The following is a 23,705-nucleotide window of genomic DNA, read 5'->3' on the forward strand; positions in this document are numbered from 1 at the left end:
ACTGAGGACAGTGAGAAGCCCCTGACTCTGCAGCTCACAGAACCCAGCCACCTAGAATCAATCATCAACCAATCAATGGTGTTTATTAAGCACTTATTATGTGCAAAGCACTGTATTAAGTGCTTGGGGAAGTGTGGCCGGGAACATGTTTACCAATTCTGTTTTATTGTCCTCTACCAAGCCCTTAGTACAGTGCTCTGTACACAGTGATCACTCAGTAAATATGATTGATTGATTGCAATACCACTGAGTTGCTAGACAAGATAGAGTTAGTAGAAGTGAGACTACATGCGGTCAAGGCCAGCAGGGAGAGGGAATGGATCTATTCAGGACCAACAATGAATCCCTCAACTCTCAATTATCCACGTTAAAGAAGGGAAGAAATGGTGTGGATTGTTTTAAAGGTATTAAATGCCAACTATGTAATTATAATAATAATTGTGGTATGTGTTAAGTGCTTACTATGTGACAGGCACTGAACTAAGCACTGGGGTAGATGTAAGCAAATCGGGTTGGACAGAGTCCCTGTCCCACAGAGGGCTTACAGTCTCAATTCCCATTTTACAAATGAGGTAACTGAAGCACGGAGAAGTAAAGTGACTTGCCCAAGGTCACACAGCAGACAGGGGGCAGAGCCGGGATTAGAACCCATGACATTCTGACTCCCAGGTTTACGCTCTATCCACTACGATGTGCTGCTTCTGCCGGGCACTGTACTAAGTGCTGGGGTAGATACAAGCTGATCAGGTTGGACATAGTCCTTGTCCCACAGCGTGGCTCAATGGAAAGAGCCCGGGCTTTGGAGTCAGAGGTCATGGGTTCAAATCCCAGCTCCGCCAATTGTCAGCTGTGTGACTTTGGGCAAGTCGCTTCACTTCTCCAGGCCTCAGTTCCCTCATCTGTAAAATGGGGATGAACCCTGTGAGCCCCCTGTGGGGCAACCCGATTACCTTGTACCCCCCCAGCGCTTAGAACAGTGTGTTGCATAAAGTAAGTGCTTAATAAATGCCATTATTATTATTATTATTATTAATCTCCATTTTTCAGTTGAGGTAACTGAGGCACAGAGAGGTTAAGTAACTTGCCCAAGGTCACACAGCAGACAAGTGGCGGAGTTGGGATTAGAACCCAGGTCCTTCTGATTTCCAGGCCCATGCTCTAGCTACTAGGCCAGGCCGCTTAAACAGCAGACAAGGAAAAACTAGAAAATGTTTTCAGTGGGCATTGGTGATAGGGAAGTTCTGGGTAATGGCAGGAGCTTGAAGAGAACCCAGGAGAACATTCGAGGGATTGGGGATAGACTCCAAACTGCTGGGGCTTAAACCTCTGCCTTTGATTACCGTTGCTTATGAAGGAGAGTCAAGCCCTCCCTGTACATTTAAATGGAAAGTAGGGTGACTCTGGAATTCTGGAGGGCAGAACCCAATAGAACAGCACTCCGTAACCGGTATGTTAGAACCATTTGTTCTGATAGTGCTTAAAAAATAGAAGGGGAGATTTATGTTGAGTTTTTACCTTCTTGATCTAGTGGCTGGGTTCAGTCAGGGATCCAGATGGGTTAAAGCCAACTGACCTCCTCAACTCCTAGAAAAGCAGTCAATAATAATAATAGTAATAATGGCATTTTGTTAAGTGCTGACTATGTGCAAAGCACTGCTCTAAGCGCTGGAGAGGATACAAGGTAATCAGGTTGTCCCATGTGGGGCTCACAGTTTTAATCCCCATTTTTACAGATGAGGGAACTGAGGCACAGAGAAGTGAAGTGACTTGCCCAAAGTCACACAGCTGACAAACGGCGGAGCTGGGATTAGAACCCATGACCTCTGACTCCCAAGCCCGGGCTCCTTCCACTGAGCCACGGTGCAATAGCGATCGTGATAATACTCTGTCATAATGGGTCACCCAAAGTCTTGAACTTTGAACTTGAACTCTCCCCCTCGTCCCCCTCTCCATCCCCCCATCTTACCTCCTTCCCTTCCCCACAGCACCTGTATATATGTATATATGTTTGTACATATTTATTACTCTATTTATTTAACTTGTACCTATCTGTTCTATTTATTTTATTTTGTTAGTATGTTTGGTTTTGTTCTGTGTCTCCCCCTTCTAGACTGTGAGCCCACTGTTGGGTAGGGACTGTCTCTATATGTTGCCAGCTTGTACTTCCCAAGCGCTTCGTACAGTGCTCTGCACACAGTAAGCGCTCAATAAATACGATTGATTGATTGATTGATCGAACCAAGCAACGGTAAACGATTTTCATATTTTTACCAAGAAAACTCTATGTATTCCCTACCAGAACAATTGCAGATGGAGGTGGAGTGAGAGATGTGTCCATGGAGTCGCTATAGGTCAGAGACAACTCGACAGCATAAGACTAGACAAGACATGGAATTAAGCAGATCCGAGTCACTGTTATACCATGGAGGAGATGGGTATTTGGGGGGCCCCTGGGGCTGCTTTCTGGAATGTGAGGAAGATGGGCTAGCCCTCGGGGTTCTTGGATCAGGGAAATCACTAAATGTATCATGAGTGTCCACCAGTCTGAGGCAACCAATAAGTCCAGGACATGTGTGTAGGGGTGGGTGGTATGTATGGATTTTATATTTTGTTCAGCCTTTTTTCTCCAGTTCTCTGCCCCTGGGTGTGACTTTTGTTGTTGTCGTTGACTTGGGTAGTCCCAAAATGAGATGGTGGTGTAGGTCTAACGAGTAGATTGGTTCTCCTATGGCCTTTCCACCTTGAGGAGTTAGAAGTTCTAGTGTTTTTGACTCTGCCAAAGTCACACGGCTCTAATTCAGTTTCCTTGAGAGGCTCTTTCCCCTTTAGGAGTTGGTCTGAGGTAGATTAGGGCCCATAGCTTTGGCCCTTAAGGCTTTTCCCTGGCCAGTCGGTGAAAGAGCCCAGGACTGCGAGTCAGGAGACCTGGGTTCTAATCCCATCTCTGCCACTTGTCAGCTGTGAGACCTTGGGCAAGTCCCATCACTTCTCTTGGCCTCAGTTCCTTCATCTGCAAAATGGAGATTTAATACCTGTTTTCCCTCCTGCTTAGACTGCGAACCCCAGTGCTTGGCACCTAGTAAGCACTTAACAGATACCACAATTATTGTTACTACTATCGTTATTATTATTGTTACTAATCATATCAGGAGGGGAGGCAGGGCAGTCAGGGGGAGGACACATAGGGGAGGGTTAAGTTTCCTGTTTATCCCCAAAGTTTCCTTGACTTTGCTAGGTAATTTGGGTCACGTCCATTAATCTTTTTGAGAAAGAAAACTTCCTGCCACCCCTCTCCCTCAGAGGAAAAGAATTTAAACTCTTAAAGCAGGGCCTAAGCCCACCACCTGCACAGTGAGCAGAACAGAGCTTTGCACATAGTAAGCGCTTAATAAATGCCATCATTATTATTACTTCGTAAACCCAATTTTGCTTTATCTAAGTCTCCTGCTATGGGGAAGTGAAGCCGCTAGGCTCCTATAGTTGTTGGAAACAGTAATTAGTGACCTGAAAGAGTTAATGAAGCTTCCAAAGACATCTCAGAGCCAGGAAGTGACTAGAGCCCTGGGGAATCATCTGACTCCACAAATGTATAACGATTCCAATGTCTCTAAAGCACTTAGCCTGCTCAGGAAGAGGTCCTAGGTTAGTCTAAAAAGCTCTGCTGAGGGAGAATTATCTCATTAGCTTTGGGACTGATTTGATTGTGGTTTCTTTTTGACGTAGATCTACCAAGCAGCCATACCAGGGGCCTTCACAATTAATCCACCAGTCAACCAATCAGTCGTATTTATTGAATGCCTACTGTGGGCAGAGCACTACACTAAGCACTTGGGTGAGTGCAATAGAATCAGTAGACGTGATCCCTGCCCTCAGGAGAAACAGGCACTAAAATAAATTACAGGTCGGAGGAAGCAATAGAATGTATAGTTATGTATATAAGTGAGGAGGCGAAAAGTTAATCAGCGATGGCTTCCCGAAAGAGATGCGGTTTTGGAAGGGTTTTGAAGATGGGGAGAGCAGTGTTCTGCTGGGTGAGAATGCTTAGTACAGTGCTGTGCACACAGGAAGCACTCAATAAATAACACTGATGATAATGATGGTGACGTGAAAGGGAAGCAAGCAAGAGATCAGTGGCAGGAGAACAAAACAGTGAGTGGGTAAGGATGAGAGCAACGAAGCATGTAAGCTAGGGTGTATTGGGAGAAGAGAGCGGATGAGTCAGAGGAAGAGAGCTAATTGAGCACCTTAAAGCCGATAGTATGGTGTTTCTGCTTGATGCAGAGAGGAGCACTTACATACATATCCATAATTCATTTATTTTACTATTCATTCATTCAATCGTATTTATTGAGCGCTTACTGTGTGCAGAGCACTGTACTAAGCGCTTAGGAGGTACAAGTTGGCAACATATAGAGACGGTCCCTACCCAACAGCGGGCTCACAGTCTAGAAGGGGGAGACAGACAACAAAACAAAACATATTAACAAAATAGAGTAGTAAATATGTACAAGTAAAATAGAGTAATAAATATGTACAAACATATACACAGGTGCTGTGGGGAAGGGGAGGAGGCAGGGCGGGGGGTCCCCCTCTCCATCCCCCCCCGTCTTACCTCCTTTCCTTCCCCACAACACCTGTATATATGTGATGGCGGTGGTTGTTCCGGATGGCCACCAAGTCACTGGGTGACTAAAGAATTAGTCAGCATGTGACTGCCGAAAGTTTTAATAAAGTTTTATTGGTAAGGCCGAAGACCAAATAGGGGGTAACGCACCCGGCGGGCTCATTTGCGGGCTCATTTCCTTAAGGGAAATGGCCCCGAGTGCCCGATACAATGGGCTTATATACTGCTATTGCTGATCACAGTGATTGGTAGATTTGCTGTCTGTCTCCCCGTCCAGACTGTGAGCTCCTTGTGGGCAGGGAACATGTCTACCAGCTTACATGGTAAGCCATAAATATCATTGATTTCTCCAAGCCTTGAAGGGGAGATACTAAGTAGGTGAAAGACCCCAATTCTGATTACTGAGGAGCTAATCCTCATCCTCCTCCTCTAATCTGAGACAACCGCTCTTCCCCACTTCACCTGTCTACATGTTTTGTTTAGTTCTCTGTCTCCCCCTTCTAGACTGTGAGCCCGTTGTTGGGTAGGGACCGTCTCTATATATTGCTGACTTGTACTTCCCAAGCGCTTAGTACAGTGCTCTGCACACAGTAAGCGCTCAATAAATACGATTGAATGGATGAATGAATAGACAATGACTGGAGGTTTTTGAGGAGTTGGAAGGTGTGCACAGACTGAAGGTTTAGAAAAATGGTTTGAGCATCCGAGTAAATAATAATAATAATAATAATAATAATAATAATGGCATTTGTTAAGCGCTTACTTTGTGCAAAGCTTTGTTCTAAAGTACCTTGGTTATCAGCCCCTGCTGAAAGGTTCCTGGGGCTCATGTCCACTTTGGCCAGAGGAAGCGACAAGCCCTGTAGTGCAGGCCAGATAGATAGGGTAGATTCACAAATGCACCTTGCTGACAATCTCTCAGGGGGCTGGGAGTTCATTCAATCGTATTTATTGAGTGCTTACTGTGTGCAGAGCACTGTACTAAGCACTTGGGAAGTACAAGTTGGCAACATATAGAGACGGACCCTATCCAACAACAGGCTTACAGTCTAGAAGGGGGAGACAGACAACAAAACAAAACATGTGGACAGGTGTCGTCATCAGAATAAATAGAAATAAAGCTAGATGCACATCATTAACAGAATAAATAGAATAGTAAATATTTACAAGTAAAATAAATAGAGTAGTAAATCTGTACAAACATATATACAGGTGCTGTGGGGAGGGGAAGGAGGTAGGGCAGGGGGGATGGGGAGGAGGAGAGGAAAAAGGGGGCTCTGTCTGGGAGTTCACTCTTGGTAAGTCAGTATCTGAGGAGACCATTTAAACACATAATAGAATGTGCCAGTAAAACCCTCTGAAGGAAATGTGTCAGAATTGGTTTTCGTGGGATGATCCAGAGCCCTGTATAGGCATGGATCGGCTGCCATGGGGTCTCCAAAAGTCTGGTCAGACCCAGGTGAGGCTTTACTACTCCTGCGAGGCTTCACTACTCCCTCTCACCCACACGGTGCCTTTCGGGTTGTGTAAAGCTGGAAGGAGGCTGCACAGGTTTGGGCTGGTGTCCCAGTGGTCCACACCCCACTGAGACCACTCTCCATGTTCTGAATCCCAGCTCTGCCACCTGTCTGCTGTGACCTTGGGCAAGTCACTTTACTTCTCTGGGCCTCAGTTGCCTCATCTGTTAAATGAGAATGGAGACTGTGTCAACCCGATTTGCTTATATTCACCCCAGCGCCTAGTACAATGCCTGGCTCATATACCAAGTGCTTAATGAATACCACAATTATTATTATTATTATATGATTCTTATATTATTATTATACTATGTAACATAATAATAACATCCAGCTCATGAACACCTCGAAAGAGGACTGGGCTCATTTCTGAGCTCAACCAGAATAGGTTCGCTCTCTGGTCACCATGGATCGAACTCTGGTAGCAGCCTTAAGGCCATCCAGAGTCAGAGGTCGTGGGTTCTAATTCCAGTTCCCCCACATGCCTGCTGTGTGACCTTGGGCAAGTCACTTAACTGCTCTGAGCCTCAGTTACCTCATCTGTAAAATGGGGATTAAGACTGTGAGCCCCACGTGGGACAACGTGATCACCTTGTATCCCCCCCAGCGCTTAGAACAGTGCTTTGCACTTAGTAAGGGCTTAACAAATGCCATCATTATTATTATCCAGGGTGGGGGCGTGGATGAAGGATGAGGTGCCAAGATGCTCTCTGCCAGCCCTCCAGGTGGACTGGTCCCAGAGGGCTTGTTGGCTCCCTGAATTCTCTAGACTATAAACTCACTGTGGGCAGGGAATGTATCTACCAACTCTGTTGTACTGTGCTTTCCCAAGCATTTAGTATAGTGCTCTGCACACAGTAACTGCTCAGTAAATACCATTAGTTTGGCCTAGAGGAAAGAGCGTGGGCCTAAGATTCAAGGTTCTAATCCTGGCTTCACCACATACCTGCTGTGTGACTTGGACAAGCAGTTTAGTTTCTCTGTGCCTCAGTTCCCTCATCTGAAAAATGGGGATTCAATACCTGTCCTCGCTCCTCTTTAGACTCTGAGCCTTAGTTGGAACCTGCTTATCTTGTTTCTACCCCAGCATTTAGTACAGGGCCTGCCATATAGTAAGTGCTTAACAAATAATAAAATTATTATCATTATTATTAGTAACTGATTGATTGAAAGATTGATAAATTGGTCACAAGAGGGATTTCCAGCTTTGAGTGTGGCATGTGAACATCTGGGTGGGAGGAGCTGACAGGGTTTTTCTCCTCCCTGAACCTGGCAGATCGAGACAATGGGGAGAGTACAGCATAACAGACGCGATTCTCTCTCTACCAGGGCAGTCAAACTGGTGCTTGGCTTCCCTCTGCAAAGGAGCAGAGCAAGGGAGGCCTGAGCCCCAGTCGCAGCAGGCAGGAGAATTAGTGGGAGAGTTTGGAGGAGGGGAATGCTGCTCCTTCAACTACTGCCTCATTCTAGCTCAGGAAATTGCAATCTTCCTGCTCCGGGTCTTCCTTCACCGGCTCACTTTGCCCCTGTGACACCAACCTACTCACCGTACCTCAGTCTCATCTACCTTGCAGCCAGCTTCTTCCTCACCTCCTACCTGTGGCCTAGAACTTCCTCCCACTTCATATAAGACAGACCACCACCTTTTCCACCTTCAAAGCCTAATGAAAATCACATCTGCTCCAAGAGGCCTTCCCCAACTAAGCGCTCATCTCCCCTACTCCGTCTCCCTTCTGCTACCTATGCACTTGGGTCCGTACTCTTTAAGCAGATGATATCCACCCCACACTCAGCCCCCACAACACTACTGAACTTAACCATAATTTATTTTAATGAATGTCTCTTCGTCTTATTTTTTTATGGTATTTGTTAAGCGCTTACTATATGCCGGGCACTGTTCTAAGTGCTGGGTAGAGCAAGATAATCGGGTTGGAACAGTCCATGTCCCACATCAAAGTCTTAATCCCCATTTTACAGAAGAGGTAAGTGAAGAAGTTAAGTGACTTGCCCAAGGTCACACACAGCAGATAAGTGGCGGAGCCAGAATTAGAACCCAGGTCCTTGTGATCCCAGGCTTGTCCTTTATCCACTAGGCCATGCTATGGGGAACATGTCTTCTGACTCTGTTGTACTCTCCCAAGTGCTTAGTAAAGTGAGCTGCATGCAGGAAGTGCTTAATAAGTATCATTGATTGATTAATTGATTGATTCAGTCTTCATCGTCCTTCTCCCCACTTGCAGGACCTCTCACTCTCGGGCCAAGGCGGAGGCCGCCCTCACAGCAGCTCAGAAGGCCCAGGAAGAAGCTCGAATAGCCAGGATCACTGCCAAAGAGTTCTCACCTTCCTTCCAGCACAGGGAAAATGGTGAGTGTGCAAGCACGGGTGACACTGTGTCCAGTGCTACTTGGCTCCGGGCTCCCAGATCTTCCATGCCCACCTTTTATCCATCCCTGCCTCCGTCTGCTTGGAGTCTTTTTGGCCTGACGTCATCTTCTGACATCATGTAATTCTTCCTGTAATCCTTCCCAATGTAATCCCTGCCATGGAGCATATATGTGGGTGTATTTGTTTGTCGTTCCTTGTGTGTGTTTGTAGTTTCCGCTTGGGTATATCTGTGCGCCTTGGATATATGAGGGCATATCTGTGTGTATATGTGTGTTTGCGCACGTGTGGATATGTCTGCACATGGGTGTGTGAAAACAGCCGTGTGTGTGCCAGAGATCTTTCTTTCCAGAGATGTCAGGAACTTGTGTGAAAACTCCTGTTGTGAGGGGGTGGAGGGTATCCCTTGGGCTTCAGAGAGCTAGAAGGAGCTGAAAGCAGTGTCAGCTCAGCCTGGTGGAAAGTCAGGCTTGAGAGCCTCTTGTTTTCTCTGAGGGAGCCTTAGGCTGCTCAACTGCGGGATGTTTCCTCAGACTTCCGTCCGTCGGGGTATGAAATTTGTCATGGACTGTGAAACAACAAGAGGACCCAGGCATTAGGGAAGGAAACATGATTGTTTTCATGTAAGGTGTAGGGAAAATGAAGGGTAACAGACCGTGCTGGGACCTGTGAGCTTCAGGCCCTGGGGCTGCAGGTGGAGGTGCTTTGGGGGCCTGGTATGGATGGAACCACAGAACACAGGAGCATCACAGCTTTGGATGAGATGGAAGAGAGAGGCAACTTGGTTTTTGGTGGGTTATGGCAACTGTTAAAATATTGTGAACAAGAAAGGGTGTTAGACTCAATCAATCAATCAGTCGTATTTATGGAGCGCTTACTATGTTCAGAGCACTATATTAAGCTCTGGGGAGAGTACGATAAAACAGAATTAGCAGGCATGTTCCCTGCCTATAACGAACTCCACATCCCAGCCCCTAATTTGGGAAGACTGTGGTTGCTTTCCATAAATAGGAGAGCAATGGTGTCCAGGGCACTTGATACATTTCCCCTCCTGGGACTGTCACCCCAAATGCCATACTGTCTCCAAAGTCTCCATTCCTGGCTGGGGCCCAGCACATACAATGGCTCCAGTCATAGCTTGTGGCAGCCCAGGAAACTGGCCCTGGGTCTCAGTGGCTCATGAAAGGATACTGGAGTCATGTATATGCCTCTCCGAGAGGACTGAAAGATTGACTGTGACTCCTCAAGTGACTAACTTACCTCTGGGAAATGTAGAAGTCAGTCAATCAATCAATCATATTTATTAAGCACTTACTGTGTGCAGAGCACTACTAAGCGCTTGGGAAGCACAAGTTGGCAACACAACAGTCAGTAATAGCATGAAACTCACGGCCTTAGGCATCTTTCTACGACCTCAGGGGCCGAAATGTGACATGGTCTCCCTCATCCCGCTTTTTTATGGCATTTGTTAAGCGCTTACTGTGTGCCAGGCGCTGTCCTAAGTATTGAGGTAAGTCCAAGCTAATCAGATTGGACACAGTCCATTTTAGAGATGAGGTAATTGAGTTAAAGAGAAGTTAAGTAACTTGCCTAAGGTACCATAACAGGCAAGTGGTGGAGCCAGGATTAGAATCCAGGTCTTTCTGACTGTCAGGCCCGTGTTCTAACCATTAGGCCATGGTACTTCTCACTGACCCAGTAACTGAATGGAAAGGATAGCCTGGAGTATCGGGTGAGTGTGGATGCGTACATAAGGATAGCATGAGAAGAATTTCCAGGTTACTGGAAGGTAAAGGTTTTCCCTTTCAGAGTTGCCTTTCTGCCTGCTCATAAAAGGAGCTCTGCTTTTACCTGTGGTCAGACTCCATATCTCCTTCATTCCCCAGCCCGCTCAACCCCAACCTCACCCCTCAACTATTCAGTCAGTTCTATGGGTTTTGCAAAGCAAAATCTACAAACACGTACACACACACATACACATCCCCTCCATTAGTATCTGTTGTTGAGTTTGGATCTTCTCTATGTTAACAGAAACATCTTGGGATTGATGTAGATTAGAAAAGCAGCATGGCCTAGCAGAAAGAGCCCAGGCTTGGGAGTCAGAGGACCTTCTAATCCCAGATTTTCCAGCTGTCTACTGGGTCACTTGACTTTTGTGCCTCAGTTTCCTCATCTGTAAAATGGGGATTGAATCCCTCCTACTTAGACCGTAAGCCCCATTGGGGATTGCGTCCAAGCTGATTAACTTGTATCTACTGCAGTGTTTAGAACAGTGCTTGGAAAAAAATAAGCACTATCAAGCATAATTATTGTTATTATTAGACCCTATACCAGCTGACTATTCTTGGGAAGATGTTGCAGGTGGAGGGTGAGCCTCCTATCAAGAAATTGGCTTTGCTTTCCCAAAAAAAGTTTTTCAGCATGTTTCACTTTCCATGGTTATCTCTTCTTCCCAGAATTATAATTCAGCTATCGGAGATCTGAGCATTTTAAAAGTCTTCAGAGCCCTGGAGACTTCTTTTACCCGGTGGCACTTAGCTTCATCCATAGAGAGAGGCCTCTGGACTTAGAGACTTTTCCTTTTAAGCCTATCTTCTTGAAGAGATACTTTACTTTCTTGAGGAGATACTTTAGGTAATACATTTTTTACTAGTTTTGAGTTAAGGACCTATGTTTGATTTGCTCTGAGTTTTGTCATCCTGATATTCAAGTGTTTTCTGTGTCATTTAGAATTCATTAAAGGGCAGACGTCCCCACACCAAGAACGGCCAGGAAGGCTGCAATACTGCAGTTCTGAAGGCGGGAACCCAGGCATTCACCCAGATGTCCCCCAGCTCCTGCCCTTTGCTTGCTGAACTCCAGCCTGGTCAGCCTTGGGCAGTTTCCACGTGGCCCTCCAAGGGGCCCAGCTGGTGTCAGACAGGATAGAGTAGCATTTATTGAGCACTACTTTGTCTTGGCACTGTAATAAGCACTTGGGAAAAAGTGATATTTTTCCTGCCCATAAAGACTTTACACTCTAATGATGGAGACAAGCATAAAAATATTTACAACTAGAGAGTGGTCAAAAGTAAATGAATTGAGCAACCACATATAAATGAGGGCTAGGAGGGTATAAATAAGTTCATAAGTGCTGGAGTTATCTGAAGGGTTATGGCTCAAGATGCTTGGAAATTTTTGGAGGTGGGACTTTAGGAGGGATTTGAATGTGGGGAGAGCTGAGGTCCATCTGATGTGAGGAAGGAATCCTTTGGCTGTTCAGATTGCCCAGCCCACTACTGAAGGGGTATTTGGAAACTGAGACTGTGACTCCTGTAGTTATTAAAGACTCCAGCTATTCATCACAAGTGTGACGTGCCATACCCAGGGTAAACAGGCCTGCTTGGGTCTGCTGTAGACTTGCCTCAGAATGGGCCTCACTTATAGTCCAGCAGATCTAGAAAAATGCAACAGCTCATTCATGGAGGGGCTGACCGCCCCTTGATTGAGGACTCAGGGTCTCGGAGGATGGGACTCCCTGAGACGGAGAAGAGACGGAGAAGATGACGATGAGGTGGAGCAGAACTCCCCATCCACCCGATCCAGACAGGCCACCCAGTAAGCGCTCAATAAATATGATTGAATGAATGAAGTGGATGGTTTACTTACCAAACGATTAGCCCTGCCTTCTTCCAGTGCTTTCTTGGAGAATCCCATCTAGATGCATTTCAGAGGTGCCAGAGAATTAAAGTAGTTACCAGATCACACACATAATTTAGCATGTCTTTAACTCTAGGAAGGAGCTCCATGTGGCTTTAGCACCAGGAGAGTTTAGAGCCCTGCTGTTCTGGTCTTATTAAGAGAATAATTCATAAACAGAAGGCTTAATAATTAAGAGAATTCACACCTAGGGCAACATTAGAGCAGTCAGATCACCAAGGACTATGTTCTGTAGCAGTCATGTCTGAATGGATTGGGATTGGAGAACTACATGGCATGATTGATTGATTGATTGATTAATTGACTGGGCTTAGGTTGTGGGCAGTAGAGAACTGTAGGCCTGAGTCCCCTACTTAGGGTAGGGGAAGTGGGAGAGAAAGAGCTGGAAGGAGTTATTCTTTCCAAATGGCTCCCCTTGATGTTCAGAATGGATCTCTACTTTCCAAGCGCTTAGTACAGTGCTCTGCAAACAGTAAGCAATCAATAAATACGATTGAATGAATGAGTGAGCCAGGGGTTTGAGGGATTGGTCGGGCTATTCTTTGGGGAATCACAGGAGGTGCCCCAAACACAAGGGACTGCACAGCTGGCCTTCCCAGAAAGATGTCCCCGACTGTGACCCTGACCCATGGAAACCCCTGGAAAGAACCTGTCTGGCCAGTGGCTAATCGCTGGCCTGACCTCCTGAGGAACCACCAGCTCCCAGACTTCAGCGTGTGTCAATTGTTTCTATTATAACACCAATAAAACACTTTCCACCCATGCCCATAAGTATTGATGCCCTTCTGCAAGGCCTGCCCCCCAAAAGTGAACACACGGCTTAATGGATAGAGCATGGGCCTCGAAGCCAGAAGGTCCTGGGTTCTAATCCCTGCTCTGTCACTTACCTGCTGTGTGATCTCGGGTAAGTCACAACTTCTCTGGGCCTCAGTTACCTGTAAAATGGGGAACAAGACTGAGCCCCATGCGGGACAGGGACTGAGAGTCCAACCTGATAAGCATGTATTTATCCAAGTGCTTGGTACATAGTAAGTGCTTAACAAATACCATTTAAAAAAAAAAAAAACCTGCTGTAGTTTCTTCAGGTAGAACTCAGGCTCTGTTGGGATGGAATGAAAGTGGCTAATGAAGTTAGTATACTCTTTAAAGAGGGGCAAAAACTACTCAGCCCAGGAAAATGAGCATATCTTTCCTTGGGATGCCTGCTCCACAAGATCAAATAATGAGTGAGATCAGAATAGCCCATGGGATACATATCAAATCTCATCTCCATAACCAGAACCTCAAGGAGCTGGCCAGAGGAGTTTGCCTTGGCAAAATGTGGTTGAATCTACTCTTTCTCAGAACCTAATCCACTGGCTCAGGCTCTAAACTATAAACTTGTCTCTAGACTGTTACCTTGTTCATTCAGTCATATTTATTGAGCGCTTACTGTGTGCAGAGCACTGTACTAAGCTCTTGGGAAGTATAAGTTGGCAACATATAGAGACGGTCCCTACCCAACAATGGGCTCACAGTCTAGAAGGGGGAGACAGACAACAAAACAAGACATGTGGACAGGTGTCAAGTCATCAGAATAAATAGAAATAATGCTAGATGCACATCATTAACAAAATTAATAGAATGGTAAATATGTATAAGTAAAATAGAGTAATAAATCTGTACAAACATATATACAGGTGCTGTGGGGAGGGGAAGGAGGCAGGGCAGGGGGGATGGGGACAGAGAACATGTCTACCAACTCTGTTGTATTGTACTCGCAAAAGTGCTTAGCACAGGGCTCTGCACATGGTAAGCACTCAATAAATATCATTGATTGATTGGCCAGGGCTTGGAAATCAGTTTCATTAGAGGTAGTTATAGTGATAAAATTTGACTCCTAGGAGACTAAGGGATTGAGCATTCCTGTGATCGCCCCTAGTGCAAAGCAGGGGCTGCTCAAGTCATGTGCTAGGATTTTCTGAAGAGAAAGTGAATCACAGAACCAAAAGACGAGAAGAGGAGAAAAGAGATTTGGAAACAGCTGGTGGTCCGTCAGCCCCAGGAAGCATGGCAGGAGGCCTGGGTAGAAAATGGAAAGATCAGGAACCAGGCTGGAAAACCACCCTCCTCTGCCATTACAGCTGCTGGGCTTCAAGCAATGGTATCTATTGATTGCTTACTCTATGCAGAGCACTGTACCAAGAGCTTGAAAGAGGACACTACGGTTGGTAGACACCATCCCTGCCCACAAGGAGCTTGCGAGTGGGATGGCAGGAACCAGGGCTGTTTCCAAGAAAGGCCCCAGTTGGGATAAGGATGATAGAATAATACTGATGATAATAATCATCATCAAAGTGCTTACTGTAAACTGTAAGCTTGTTGTGGGCAGAGAACTTGTCTTCCAACTCTGTTATATTGTTCTCCCCCAAGAACTTGGTGCAGTGCTGTCCACACTGTAAGGACTCAATAATATAATTGATTGAGCAATCAAATATTATGCATCAAGCACTGTTCTAAGTCCTGGGGAAGATACAAGTTAACCAGGTCAGACACAGTGCCTGTGGCACACAGCGTTCACAATCTAAGTAGGAAGGAGAACAGGTATCATAGCTGCATTTTACACTTAAGGTAACTGAGGCAGAGAGAAGTAACTTACCCAAGGTCACACGGCAGGCATGTGGCGGGGCTGGGATTAGAATCCAGGTCCCGGCTCTCGGACCTCTGCTCTTTTCACTAAGCTATGTTGCTCCTCAGTTACAACTCCATCTCCATGATGGGCTTCACCTTAAGAGAAGCAGCGTGGCTCAGTGGAAAGAGCCCGGGCTTTGGAGTCAGAGGTCATAGGTTCGAATCCCAGCTCTGCTAATTGTCAGCTGTGTGACTTTGGGTGAGCCACTTAACTTCCCTGTGCCTCAGTTACCTCATCTGTAAAGTGGGGGTGAAGACTGTGAGCCCCCCGTGGGACAACCTGATCACCTTGTAACCTCCCCAGCTCTTAGAACAGTGCTTTGCACATAGTAAGCGCTTAACAGATGCCATCATTATTATTATTATTAACTATGAGGTGCTCCTAGTTGCTCAGCTTCTCCTTGTCCAGCTTTCTTTCTCACAAACGTTTCTCAAAGGCTTGCAATTGGGAAGCACTGTACTCCACTCTGGGAAGCACCCGAGGGTGTGGATTCAGACCTAGTCCCTGGCCCACAAGGGGCTCGCAATCAATCAATCAATCGTATTTATTGAGCGCTTACTGTGTGCAGAGCACTGTACTAAGCGCTTGGGAAGTACAAGTTGGCAACATATAGAGACAGTCCCTACCCAACAGTGGGCTCACAGTCTACAATCCAAGAGGGGTGGTCCAGAGCAGAGTCAAGGAAGACTACAAGATAGCAAAAGTAGCGAAGGTGAAAAATCTAACCGTCCGTCTCCGCTTGGAGGGGACGGTCCCCGGCCCGGCTCTGTGCTTCAGCCCTATTCCCTCCTTTTTCTCTCCTCCCAAAGCGGAAGAGTGCCTATTTTGACATCTTAAGCATCCGCGGAATACCCCTGACCTCCGGTTTTGTCTGTTTCTGTCTCCTTCCCTTCAAAGGGCTTGAATGCCAGAGGCCAAAGCATCAGAATTCCATCGATGACATCGAGGTGATTTCCACAGGGACCCCGCTGCAGCAGGAGAGCCCCGAGCTGTACCGGAAAGGCACGACTCCCTCCGACCTCACCCCGGACGACAGCCCCCTGCAGAGCTTCCCCACCAGCCCCTCGGCCACCCCGCCACCGGCCCCCAGCTCCCGGAACAAGAGCGCCCACTTTTCCCGGCAGATCTCGGTGGACGAGGAGCGGAGCGGAGACATCCAGATGCTGTTGGAGGGCCGGGGCGGGGACTACCCGGGGCGGCCCAACAGCTGGAGCGAGGAGAAGGCGGGGGGGACGCGGGGCGTGCGAAGCGGCACCCTGAGGGGCAGCCAGCCAGGGGGGCCCTTGGACGACTACCGCGGTGGGCGCAGCGTGGGCCATAAGCACCTGGCCGGGAGCCACCAGGCCCGCGAGAGGTGGACAGACCCTTCCGCCCCGGTCTCATGGTCCGGCCACCACCGGGCCCCCAACCACGGCTCAGGGAGCACGAGGCTGCTCGAGCTGGACGAGGAGAAGCTGAGCAATTATGAGATGGAGATGAAGCCCCTCCTGAGGATGGATTCGTATATGCAAGAGGTCCACGCCCAAAAAAGACACCACAGCAAAGCGGGCACCTGCCGGAGCGTGGCGGAGGACCACCGCTCGGAAGACCGGGGTTTCGGGGTGCAGAGACTGAGGTCCAAGTCCCAGAACAAGGAGAATTTCAGGCCAGCTGCCTCCGCTGAGCCGACGGTGCAGAAACTGGAAAACCTGAGGTTCGGGGACAAAGCGGAACCCCGGCTTCTGAGGTGGGACTTAACCTTCTCCCCACCGCAGAAATCCTTACCTGTTGCACTAGAATCCGACGAGGAAAATGGAGAGGAGCTCAAGCCCAGTACGGTAAGCCAATCAGCCTCGTGGTCTTCACTTCCCGGGACCTGCTGGGTGCTCGGGAAGATTCCCCCTCTTCCCCCCACCCCGGCCCCTGGCCATTCCCAGGTGGCTACAAGGCTCAGTGGGAACTCACCTTTCCTTGGCCTTGGCTCTTCCCGGTGGCTCTGGGTCACCTCCCATTCCCTGTCACTCACTGCCCCAGCGAACTGATGCGATGAATCTGCCCAGTCGATTCAGGAACGTGTCAGGTGAAGCAGCATGGCCTAATGGATCGAGCACGAGCCTGAAAGTCAGAATGGTCTGGGTTCTAATCCCAGCTCTGTCACTTGTCTCCTGTGTGACCTTGGGCAAGTCACTTCACTTCTCTGTGCCTCAGTTACCTCATCTGTAAAATGGGGGTTAAGGCCGGGAGCCCCAAGGGGGATATGGACTATGTCCAACCAGATTACCTTGTATCTACCCCGGCACTTAGAACAGTGACTGATACATAGTAACCACTTAAAACACACCTTTTTTTTTTAAAAAAAAAAAAGGTAGAGGCAGGTATTCTGAAAGCACTCCTGTGGTCTTCCTTACCTTTTCATCGAACTGAATATGACTTTTGGAAAAATCCTAGTGGAGATTCCTACACTAGGCCAATCCCTGCTGGGCCTGGGGTGGGGGGCGTCTTATGATTTAACCCCCCCCATTTACTTCCCCTTATAGCTTTCATTAGAAGTTGGGGGTTCATGCAGCTGAGGACAAACGGCTCCCTCCTCTAGCAGCACCAAGCTGATTTTGGCTAACGTGCTCATGCAGTCTCAGGCCCAAGGGTTCAACAGGCACAGAGGGCAGTGGCTCCTACCAGCTGTGAATGCGTCCCACGAGGCAACAAGGCCGTCACGAATGGTTTTGGGAAGGGTCTGAGATGGGCAGTGAGCATCGGACAGCAGAGCGGAGAAGCACCCTGGATTGTGGGTGGGAACTGCCTGAGGACATCTTCTGCTACCGGCTGTGGAGTTGCACATTCGTTCTCACTGTCCTCACCAAGGGCGGGAACAGATGGCCCAGGCTTAGGGTGAAGCAAGGGAAGAGCTGACTTGGGATTTGAATAATTTCTGTCGCTGATGGTCCTTGTCTGAGTGTGAGAGTACTCCCAGGGACAGGGCTCTGTGCTCCTGGCAGAGACAGAGGGAAAGCAGGATGGCCAGGGCTGGCAGAGCAGGTTCGAAGTGAGCTCGTTGGCCACACATTCGGGGTGCCTCCAGGGGTTGGAGGGAGGAAGGAGGAAACAGGCTGTGCCTGAGGGGCTTAGAGTGATTTACGGATGGATTTTGCCAGTAGGATCCCAGTTGGGCAAACTCAGTGCCCAGCCAATCCCCCTCTTACCTATGGAACATATGGAATGACTGGAAACCCCAGGTCCAGCTTTATGACCCTATCCCTATCAGGGAGCTGATTGGCCAAGTCGTAGCCCTCAAGGGAAGATGCAAGTTGTGATCCATTGGTAAAACGTGGAGCCTTCCTTCCTCTCTTCACTGCACCAGATGAGGTGAGGTCAGATGAGAAAACAGATGTAATCTGTTTGAATCTGTGAAGAAAGAGGCCCAGAAATCTAGCAGGGTCTTAATTTTCCCATTTGGAAGGGCATGCAAGATCAGCCTTTCATAGTTACGTGGGACAAAATTACCATAAGAGTAATAATACTTCAGCTATTTATCGAACTTATTATTATGCCAAGCCCTCAGTTTGATATAAGCAGCATTGTGTAATGGATAGAGCACAGGCCTGCTGTGTGACCTTGGGCAAGTCACTTAATTTCTCTGTGTCTCGGTTACCTCATCTGTAAAATGGGGATTGAGACTGTGAGGCCCCACGTGAGGCAGGGACTGTGTCCAACTCGATTTGCTTTTCTCCCCCCCAGTGCTTAGTACATAGCCTAGCACAGAGTAAGCGCTTAGCAGATACCACAATTATTATTTTTATTATTAAGGTAATCATTCATTCAATCATATTTATTGAGCGCTTACTGTGTGCAGAGTAAGTACTAAGGGTACTTAGTACTAAAAGTACTAAGTGCTTGGGAAGTACAAGTTGGCAACACATCACAGCAGACACAGTCCCTGTGAGGCTCAGAGTCTTAGAAGTAGGGAGATCAGGTATTTAATCCCCATTTTACAGATGAGGAAACTGACGTCTAGAGAACTTAAGTGACTTACCCCAGGTCCACAGCAGGTAAGTGACCAAACCGGGATTAGAAACCATTTCTTCTGTCCTGTGCTCTTCACCCTAGACCATGGAAGGAGCACAATTGCAATGCTGGGAAAAACAGCCTCATGGAGGAGTCCCAAAGTCAGTGGGAGAGGAAGCAAATACCCTAATACTCTTGAAAGGGCTCCCAAGGTAGACCATTGGCCTGCTGCTCTTCTGTTGTGGTGCTGCTGGGTCAGTCCAAACTGCAGCTAACTTGGGTGGCCTCCCCATAATCTCCTCTGCAAAGACCCCCCACACTGTCAGACCAAGAAGGGAATCTTGTGAAATCCTGGTTCTCTGACTGAGCATGCTTTATTAGAGAAAAAAGTAGGATTCATTGAATACGCATTGATCCCTTGGAGGAATATCAAAAATCCGGTCAGTGGGTGGACACTGAGGCCCCATATTGCCAATTTGTACTTCCCAAGCGCTTAGTACAGTGCTCTGCACACAGTAAGCGCTCAAAAAATACGATCGATGATGATATTCTCTCTCCCTAAGGTCCACAGCATTCTGTTGTGGTTTGCAGGGAGAGTTTGTTTCTGTCAGTCATTCAGAGCCCTCACCTTCCCTAATCTTGGTAACCCCATTCTGTCTTTTTGGAAGAAGGCAGATCCTGAAAAAAGACTTATACATCCTCCTAAATGGCAGGGCTACTCTGAGAGGCCCTTCCTGGTGGAAGCAGGATTGCTGGATTTCGGGCTTTACCTGAAGCCACGCTGAGCATCTGTCATTCTTGCAGGTTGGCTGGTCCTTAAAATATCATCGCATCCAGAACACTCACACTCAAAAAGCAACTCTCCTCCTCCACCCCAACCCTGTCTGCTCCTGCTGAGACCAAAATACCAGCTTGAGCTTACAACTTTAGTTTTCCACATCAAACAGCCTGGATATACATGTGTATGTTTGAATGTGGGCAGGGGAGGGGGAAATTTAAGAAGGGCTGGATAGCCGGTGGTGGAGGAAAAATGCAGAAAATCATTCAGAATACAGGTGACTTTAATTAATAAGAATAATAATAAAAATTACGGGATTTGTTAAGCACTTACTATGTGCCAGGCACTGTACTAAGCCTGGGGTGGGTACAAGCAAATCAAGTTGGACTCAGCCCTTGTCCCATGTGGAGCTAACAGTCTTAATCCCCATTTTACAGATGAGGTAACTGAGGCACAGAGAAGTGAAGTGACTTGCCCAGAGTCACACAGCCGACAAGTGGCGGAGCGGCATTAGAACCCATTGCCTTCTGATGCCCAGGCCTATGTTCTATCCACCACACCATGCTGCTTCCCCTTAGTCTTTTGATTTCTCCTGGTCACCCAGAGCCGTTGTTGGGTAGGGACCGTCTCTATATGTTGCCGAATTATACTTCCCAAGCGCTTAGTACAGTGCTCTGCACATAGTAAGTGCTCAATAAATACAATTGAATGAATGAATGAATGACAAGGAGGCAAAAGGTAGCAAGGGTTTCGTGGAGGCCTGAGGTAATATGGGTTGTGCCTTGAAGCAAGAACAACCCAACACGCAAGCCTTGAGTCGCCGGATATCATCCCTGAAGTTTAGGAAGGAGCTTTTCCTGTCTTGGATAAGGGCTCCTGTTCAGAAATAGGGCCATGTGGGATCAGGTTCAGTTTAAAGCCCTGATATAGCCTTTGTAATCCTGGGTAACCCGACCTGGCTAGAGAAAAATGACTTTCTCCTTCTTCTTCTGCCCCTTTGGCTCAGGTGAGGAGGTTCTCCCCAGCCAAAGGCGCCAGAATTAAAGCACCTCAGGCTGCCCTCTTAATAATAATAATCATGGTATTTATTAAGCACTATGTGCAAAGCACTAAGCGCTGGGGAGGTTACATGGTGATCAGGTTGTCCCACAGGGGGCTCACAGTCTTAATCCCCATTTTACAGATGAGGGAACTGAGGGACAGAGAAGTGAAGTGACTTGCCCAAAGTCACACAGCTAAGTGGTGGGAGCCAGGATTTGAACCCATGACCTCTGACTCCAAAGCCCGGGCTCTTTCCACTGAGCCACGCTGCTTCTCTTCCAGTATACCATCCCCTCCAGCCTCTCCGAGCACTTCATTCTTAGTACGAGATACCTCAGGAGGTTAAGCAATGTAAAATCAAGTAGGTGAAAGCAGACTGACCTGAAAGGGCCTGGGAGGGTGAACACAAAGGAAAAGAATTGACTGCACTGGAGTATGGAACTATTTTCCTCTTGGTTTGGGGTGGGCCCTCTCTTCTCTTCTTGCTGCCGCTATCAAGATAAGGGAGATGGTTTGCGTATCAGAGTGCTTGGGACCTGAGCAGAACATGGAACCTGCCAGGAAACCCTCTCCCCAAAATACTTCAGTTGTAAGAAGAGGAATGTCGGGTGAAGGGGGAGTTGAGTCAAGACCCTGGGTTTTCAGTTCGGTCTTACCCGTTCTTGTCACCTAGTCAAAAGGGAAATTAGGGAGACATTAGAACAAAATAAAGGGTCCAGAGAGCTCTGAAGTATATACTCCTGAGCCCCTCCTTAGAAAGGCAGCTGTGTCAGTCTTGTTTTACACACACACACACATTCTTATTCTTATTAAGAATACCTTGAATTTGGATTACATTTTTTAAAACAGTTTCACATTTCCTATCTTATTTCTATTCTAATAATATCCATATGAAGTGTGATGAGGCAGGTACTATTGTCCCATTTTACAGATGAGGAAATGAAGCATAAAGAGGTAAAGTCATTTGCCTGAGGCTATTCAGAAGGTCAGTGGCAGAGCTGGAACTAGAGTCCAGATTCTCTGAATTCTGGCCCAACATCCTTCCACTCCCACTCCCTCCCTCCTGTATGAGAAGCAAACATTAATGTAATGCAAGAAACAAAAGCAGATGATCCCCAGCAGCAGAAGCCCTTTCCCCCTGACTGGCCCTAAGGGCCACGTTAAGTGCTTGGTTTCCTTAGCTCAGGACTTGGCTCTGGGTTTCATAAAAGGAGTGAATGGACCTCATGACACCAGTTCATGTGCTCTGGAGATGGAAACATTGCTTCGGGGCTTTATCGGGGTGGGCTGGGAGCTGGTTTCTGGTTCTTGCCTCTGGCTCACTGGACGATGGGAGTGAACACCGGGGCCCCTGGAGGCCTAAAATGTGTGGATTTATTTCCTGGATGAAAGGGAGATGTCTGTGGAGCCGTGTTAACCTCAGAGTTGAACACTGCAGTTATATCACATGCCACCAAGAAGGATAAGGGTCAAGATGTTTGGCTGCACTGAAGCCCAGAAGCTTCCCCCCGACCCAGCCGCCCCCTCTTTGACTAAACATAGCCCCTAGGGATTGGACTTAGTGGGTCCAAAAGAAAGTCTCCTTTGCCTTCCATTGCTGACTCCATGGCAGAGATGATAGACTTTCCAATCACCATGTTTTTAGCATGATTTTCTCCCCTTTCCTCCTGGTGTTCAAGGCTCTGTTCAAGGAGCAGACCAGAGGATGGGGAAAGGAAGACACACCCTCATTTTCCCTTATGTTATGGGGACATGGAGGGCTCTTGGGTTCTGGACAGGGGATAGCTCACCTGTCAGGCTGCTTGTCATTATTATTATTTGTTAAGCATTTACTACGTGTCAAGCACTGTTTTAAGCACTGGAGTAGAAATAAGTGATCAGGTTGGACACAGTCCCTGTCCCTCATGGGGCTCTCAGTCTAAGGCCTATGTCCCAGCTCTCAGTCTCGGCAGGTTTGATCAGTCCCTGCTTCCTACCACAGAGTCTGCCTGCCTTTCGGATGTGGCTAACCATCATTTAAGTAATTTGTAATGTGAATTAGAGAAGGCAAATCACTTGTTGCCCTTTCAACTCCCGGGTACGTTGTTCAGTGAGTCAGCGGCTGACTGGAATCCAGACCTGGAGACTCAACCCACCCACGCCTCAGGCTTTGCCGAGGGGCCGTGGCCGCAGTCAGCAGTGAATACAGGTCCCCCTGCCTGTCTGTGCAATGGGCCGTCTGAGATAGCACATCTCAGGAAAGGGACCACAGGATACTTGGGAGGGTGATTTGATTTTTTTAAGAAAGGGTACGTCTAAGCCAAGATTCTTCGCAATGCCTCATTCCCACTGCATCACTACTTCGGGTTCTAACAGCACCCTGATGGCTGATGGGAGAATCACCATCACTCCCAGAGGATGTACCACATAAGAGCTTAGACCCCAGGGACACTATGGAAAAATTGGGACCCAAAGTGAAATCACTGCTGGATTTGAAAAAAAACCTCTGCCACTCACTTCTAAAGGGCCCATGCCCTGACTTTGGAGCAGCTGCTTTCAGACAGGAGGGTTCCAGCTTGCCCCAGCCCTCAAGGCAGGGACTTCCCCTTTTCTCATTGTATCTCTGTGCTTCAGTTACCTCATCTGTAAAATGGACACAACTCTAGCTGCCCCCTTCCCCTGCCATCCACACACACCATACTCGAGTATGAAGCAGCGTGGCTCAGTGGAAAGAGCCCGGGCTTTGGAGTCAGAGATCATGGGTTCAAATCCGGGCTCCGCCACTTGTCAGCTGTGTGACTTTGGGAAAGTCACTTCACTTCTCTGTGCCTCAGTTCCCTCATCTGTAAAATGGGGATGAAGACTGTGAGCCCCCCATGGGACAACCCGATCACCTCGTAACCTCCCCAGTGCTTAGAACAGTGCTTGAGCCCACTGTTGGGTAGGGACTGTCTCTATATGTTGCCAACTTGCGCTTCCCAAGCGCTTAGTACAGTGCTCTGCACACAGTAAGTGCTCAATAAATACGATTG

At 47.6% G+C, this 23,705-nt stretch overlaps 1 protein-coding gene across 1 annotated transcript in view; it reads left to right on the top strand.

The window, feature by feature from the left end:
• Positions 1-23,705, top strand: part of JPH3 (junctophilin 3) — a 130,868-nt gene that overhangs the window by 102,505 nt on the left and 4,658 nt on the right. The window contains 2 exon segments of the mRNA XM_038754474.1: positions 8,382-8,506; positions 15,792-16,711. Of these exon segments, the coding sequence (XP_038610402.1) occupies positions 8,382-8,506; positions 15,792-16,711 (1,045 nt within the window).

The sequence above is a fragment of the Tachyglossus aculeatus genome, chromosome 11 (assembly GCF_015852505.1).
Source record: "Tachyglossus aculeatus isolate mTacAcu1 chromosome 11, mTacAcu1.pri, whole genome shotgun sequence".
Taxonomy (NCBI): domain Eukaryota; kingdom Metazoa; phylum Chordata; class Mammalia; order Monotremata; family Tachyglossidae; genus Tachyglossus; species Tachyglossus aculeatus.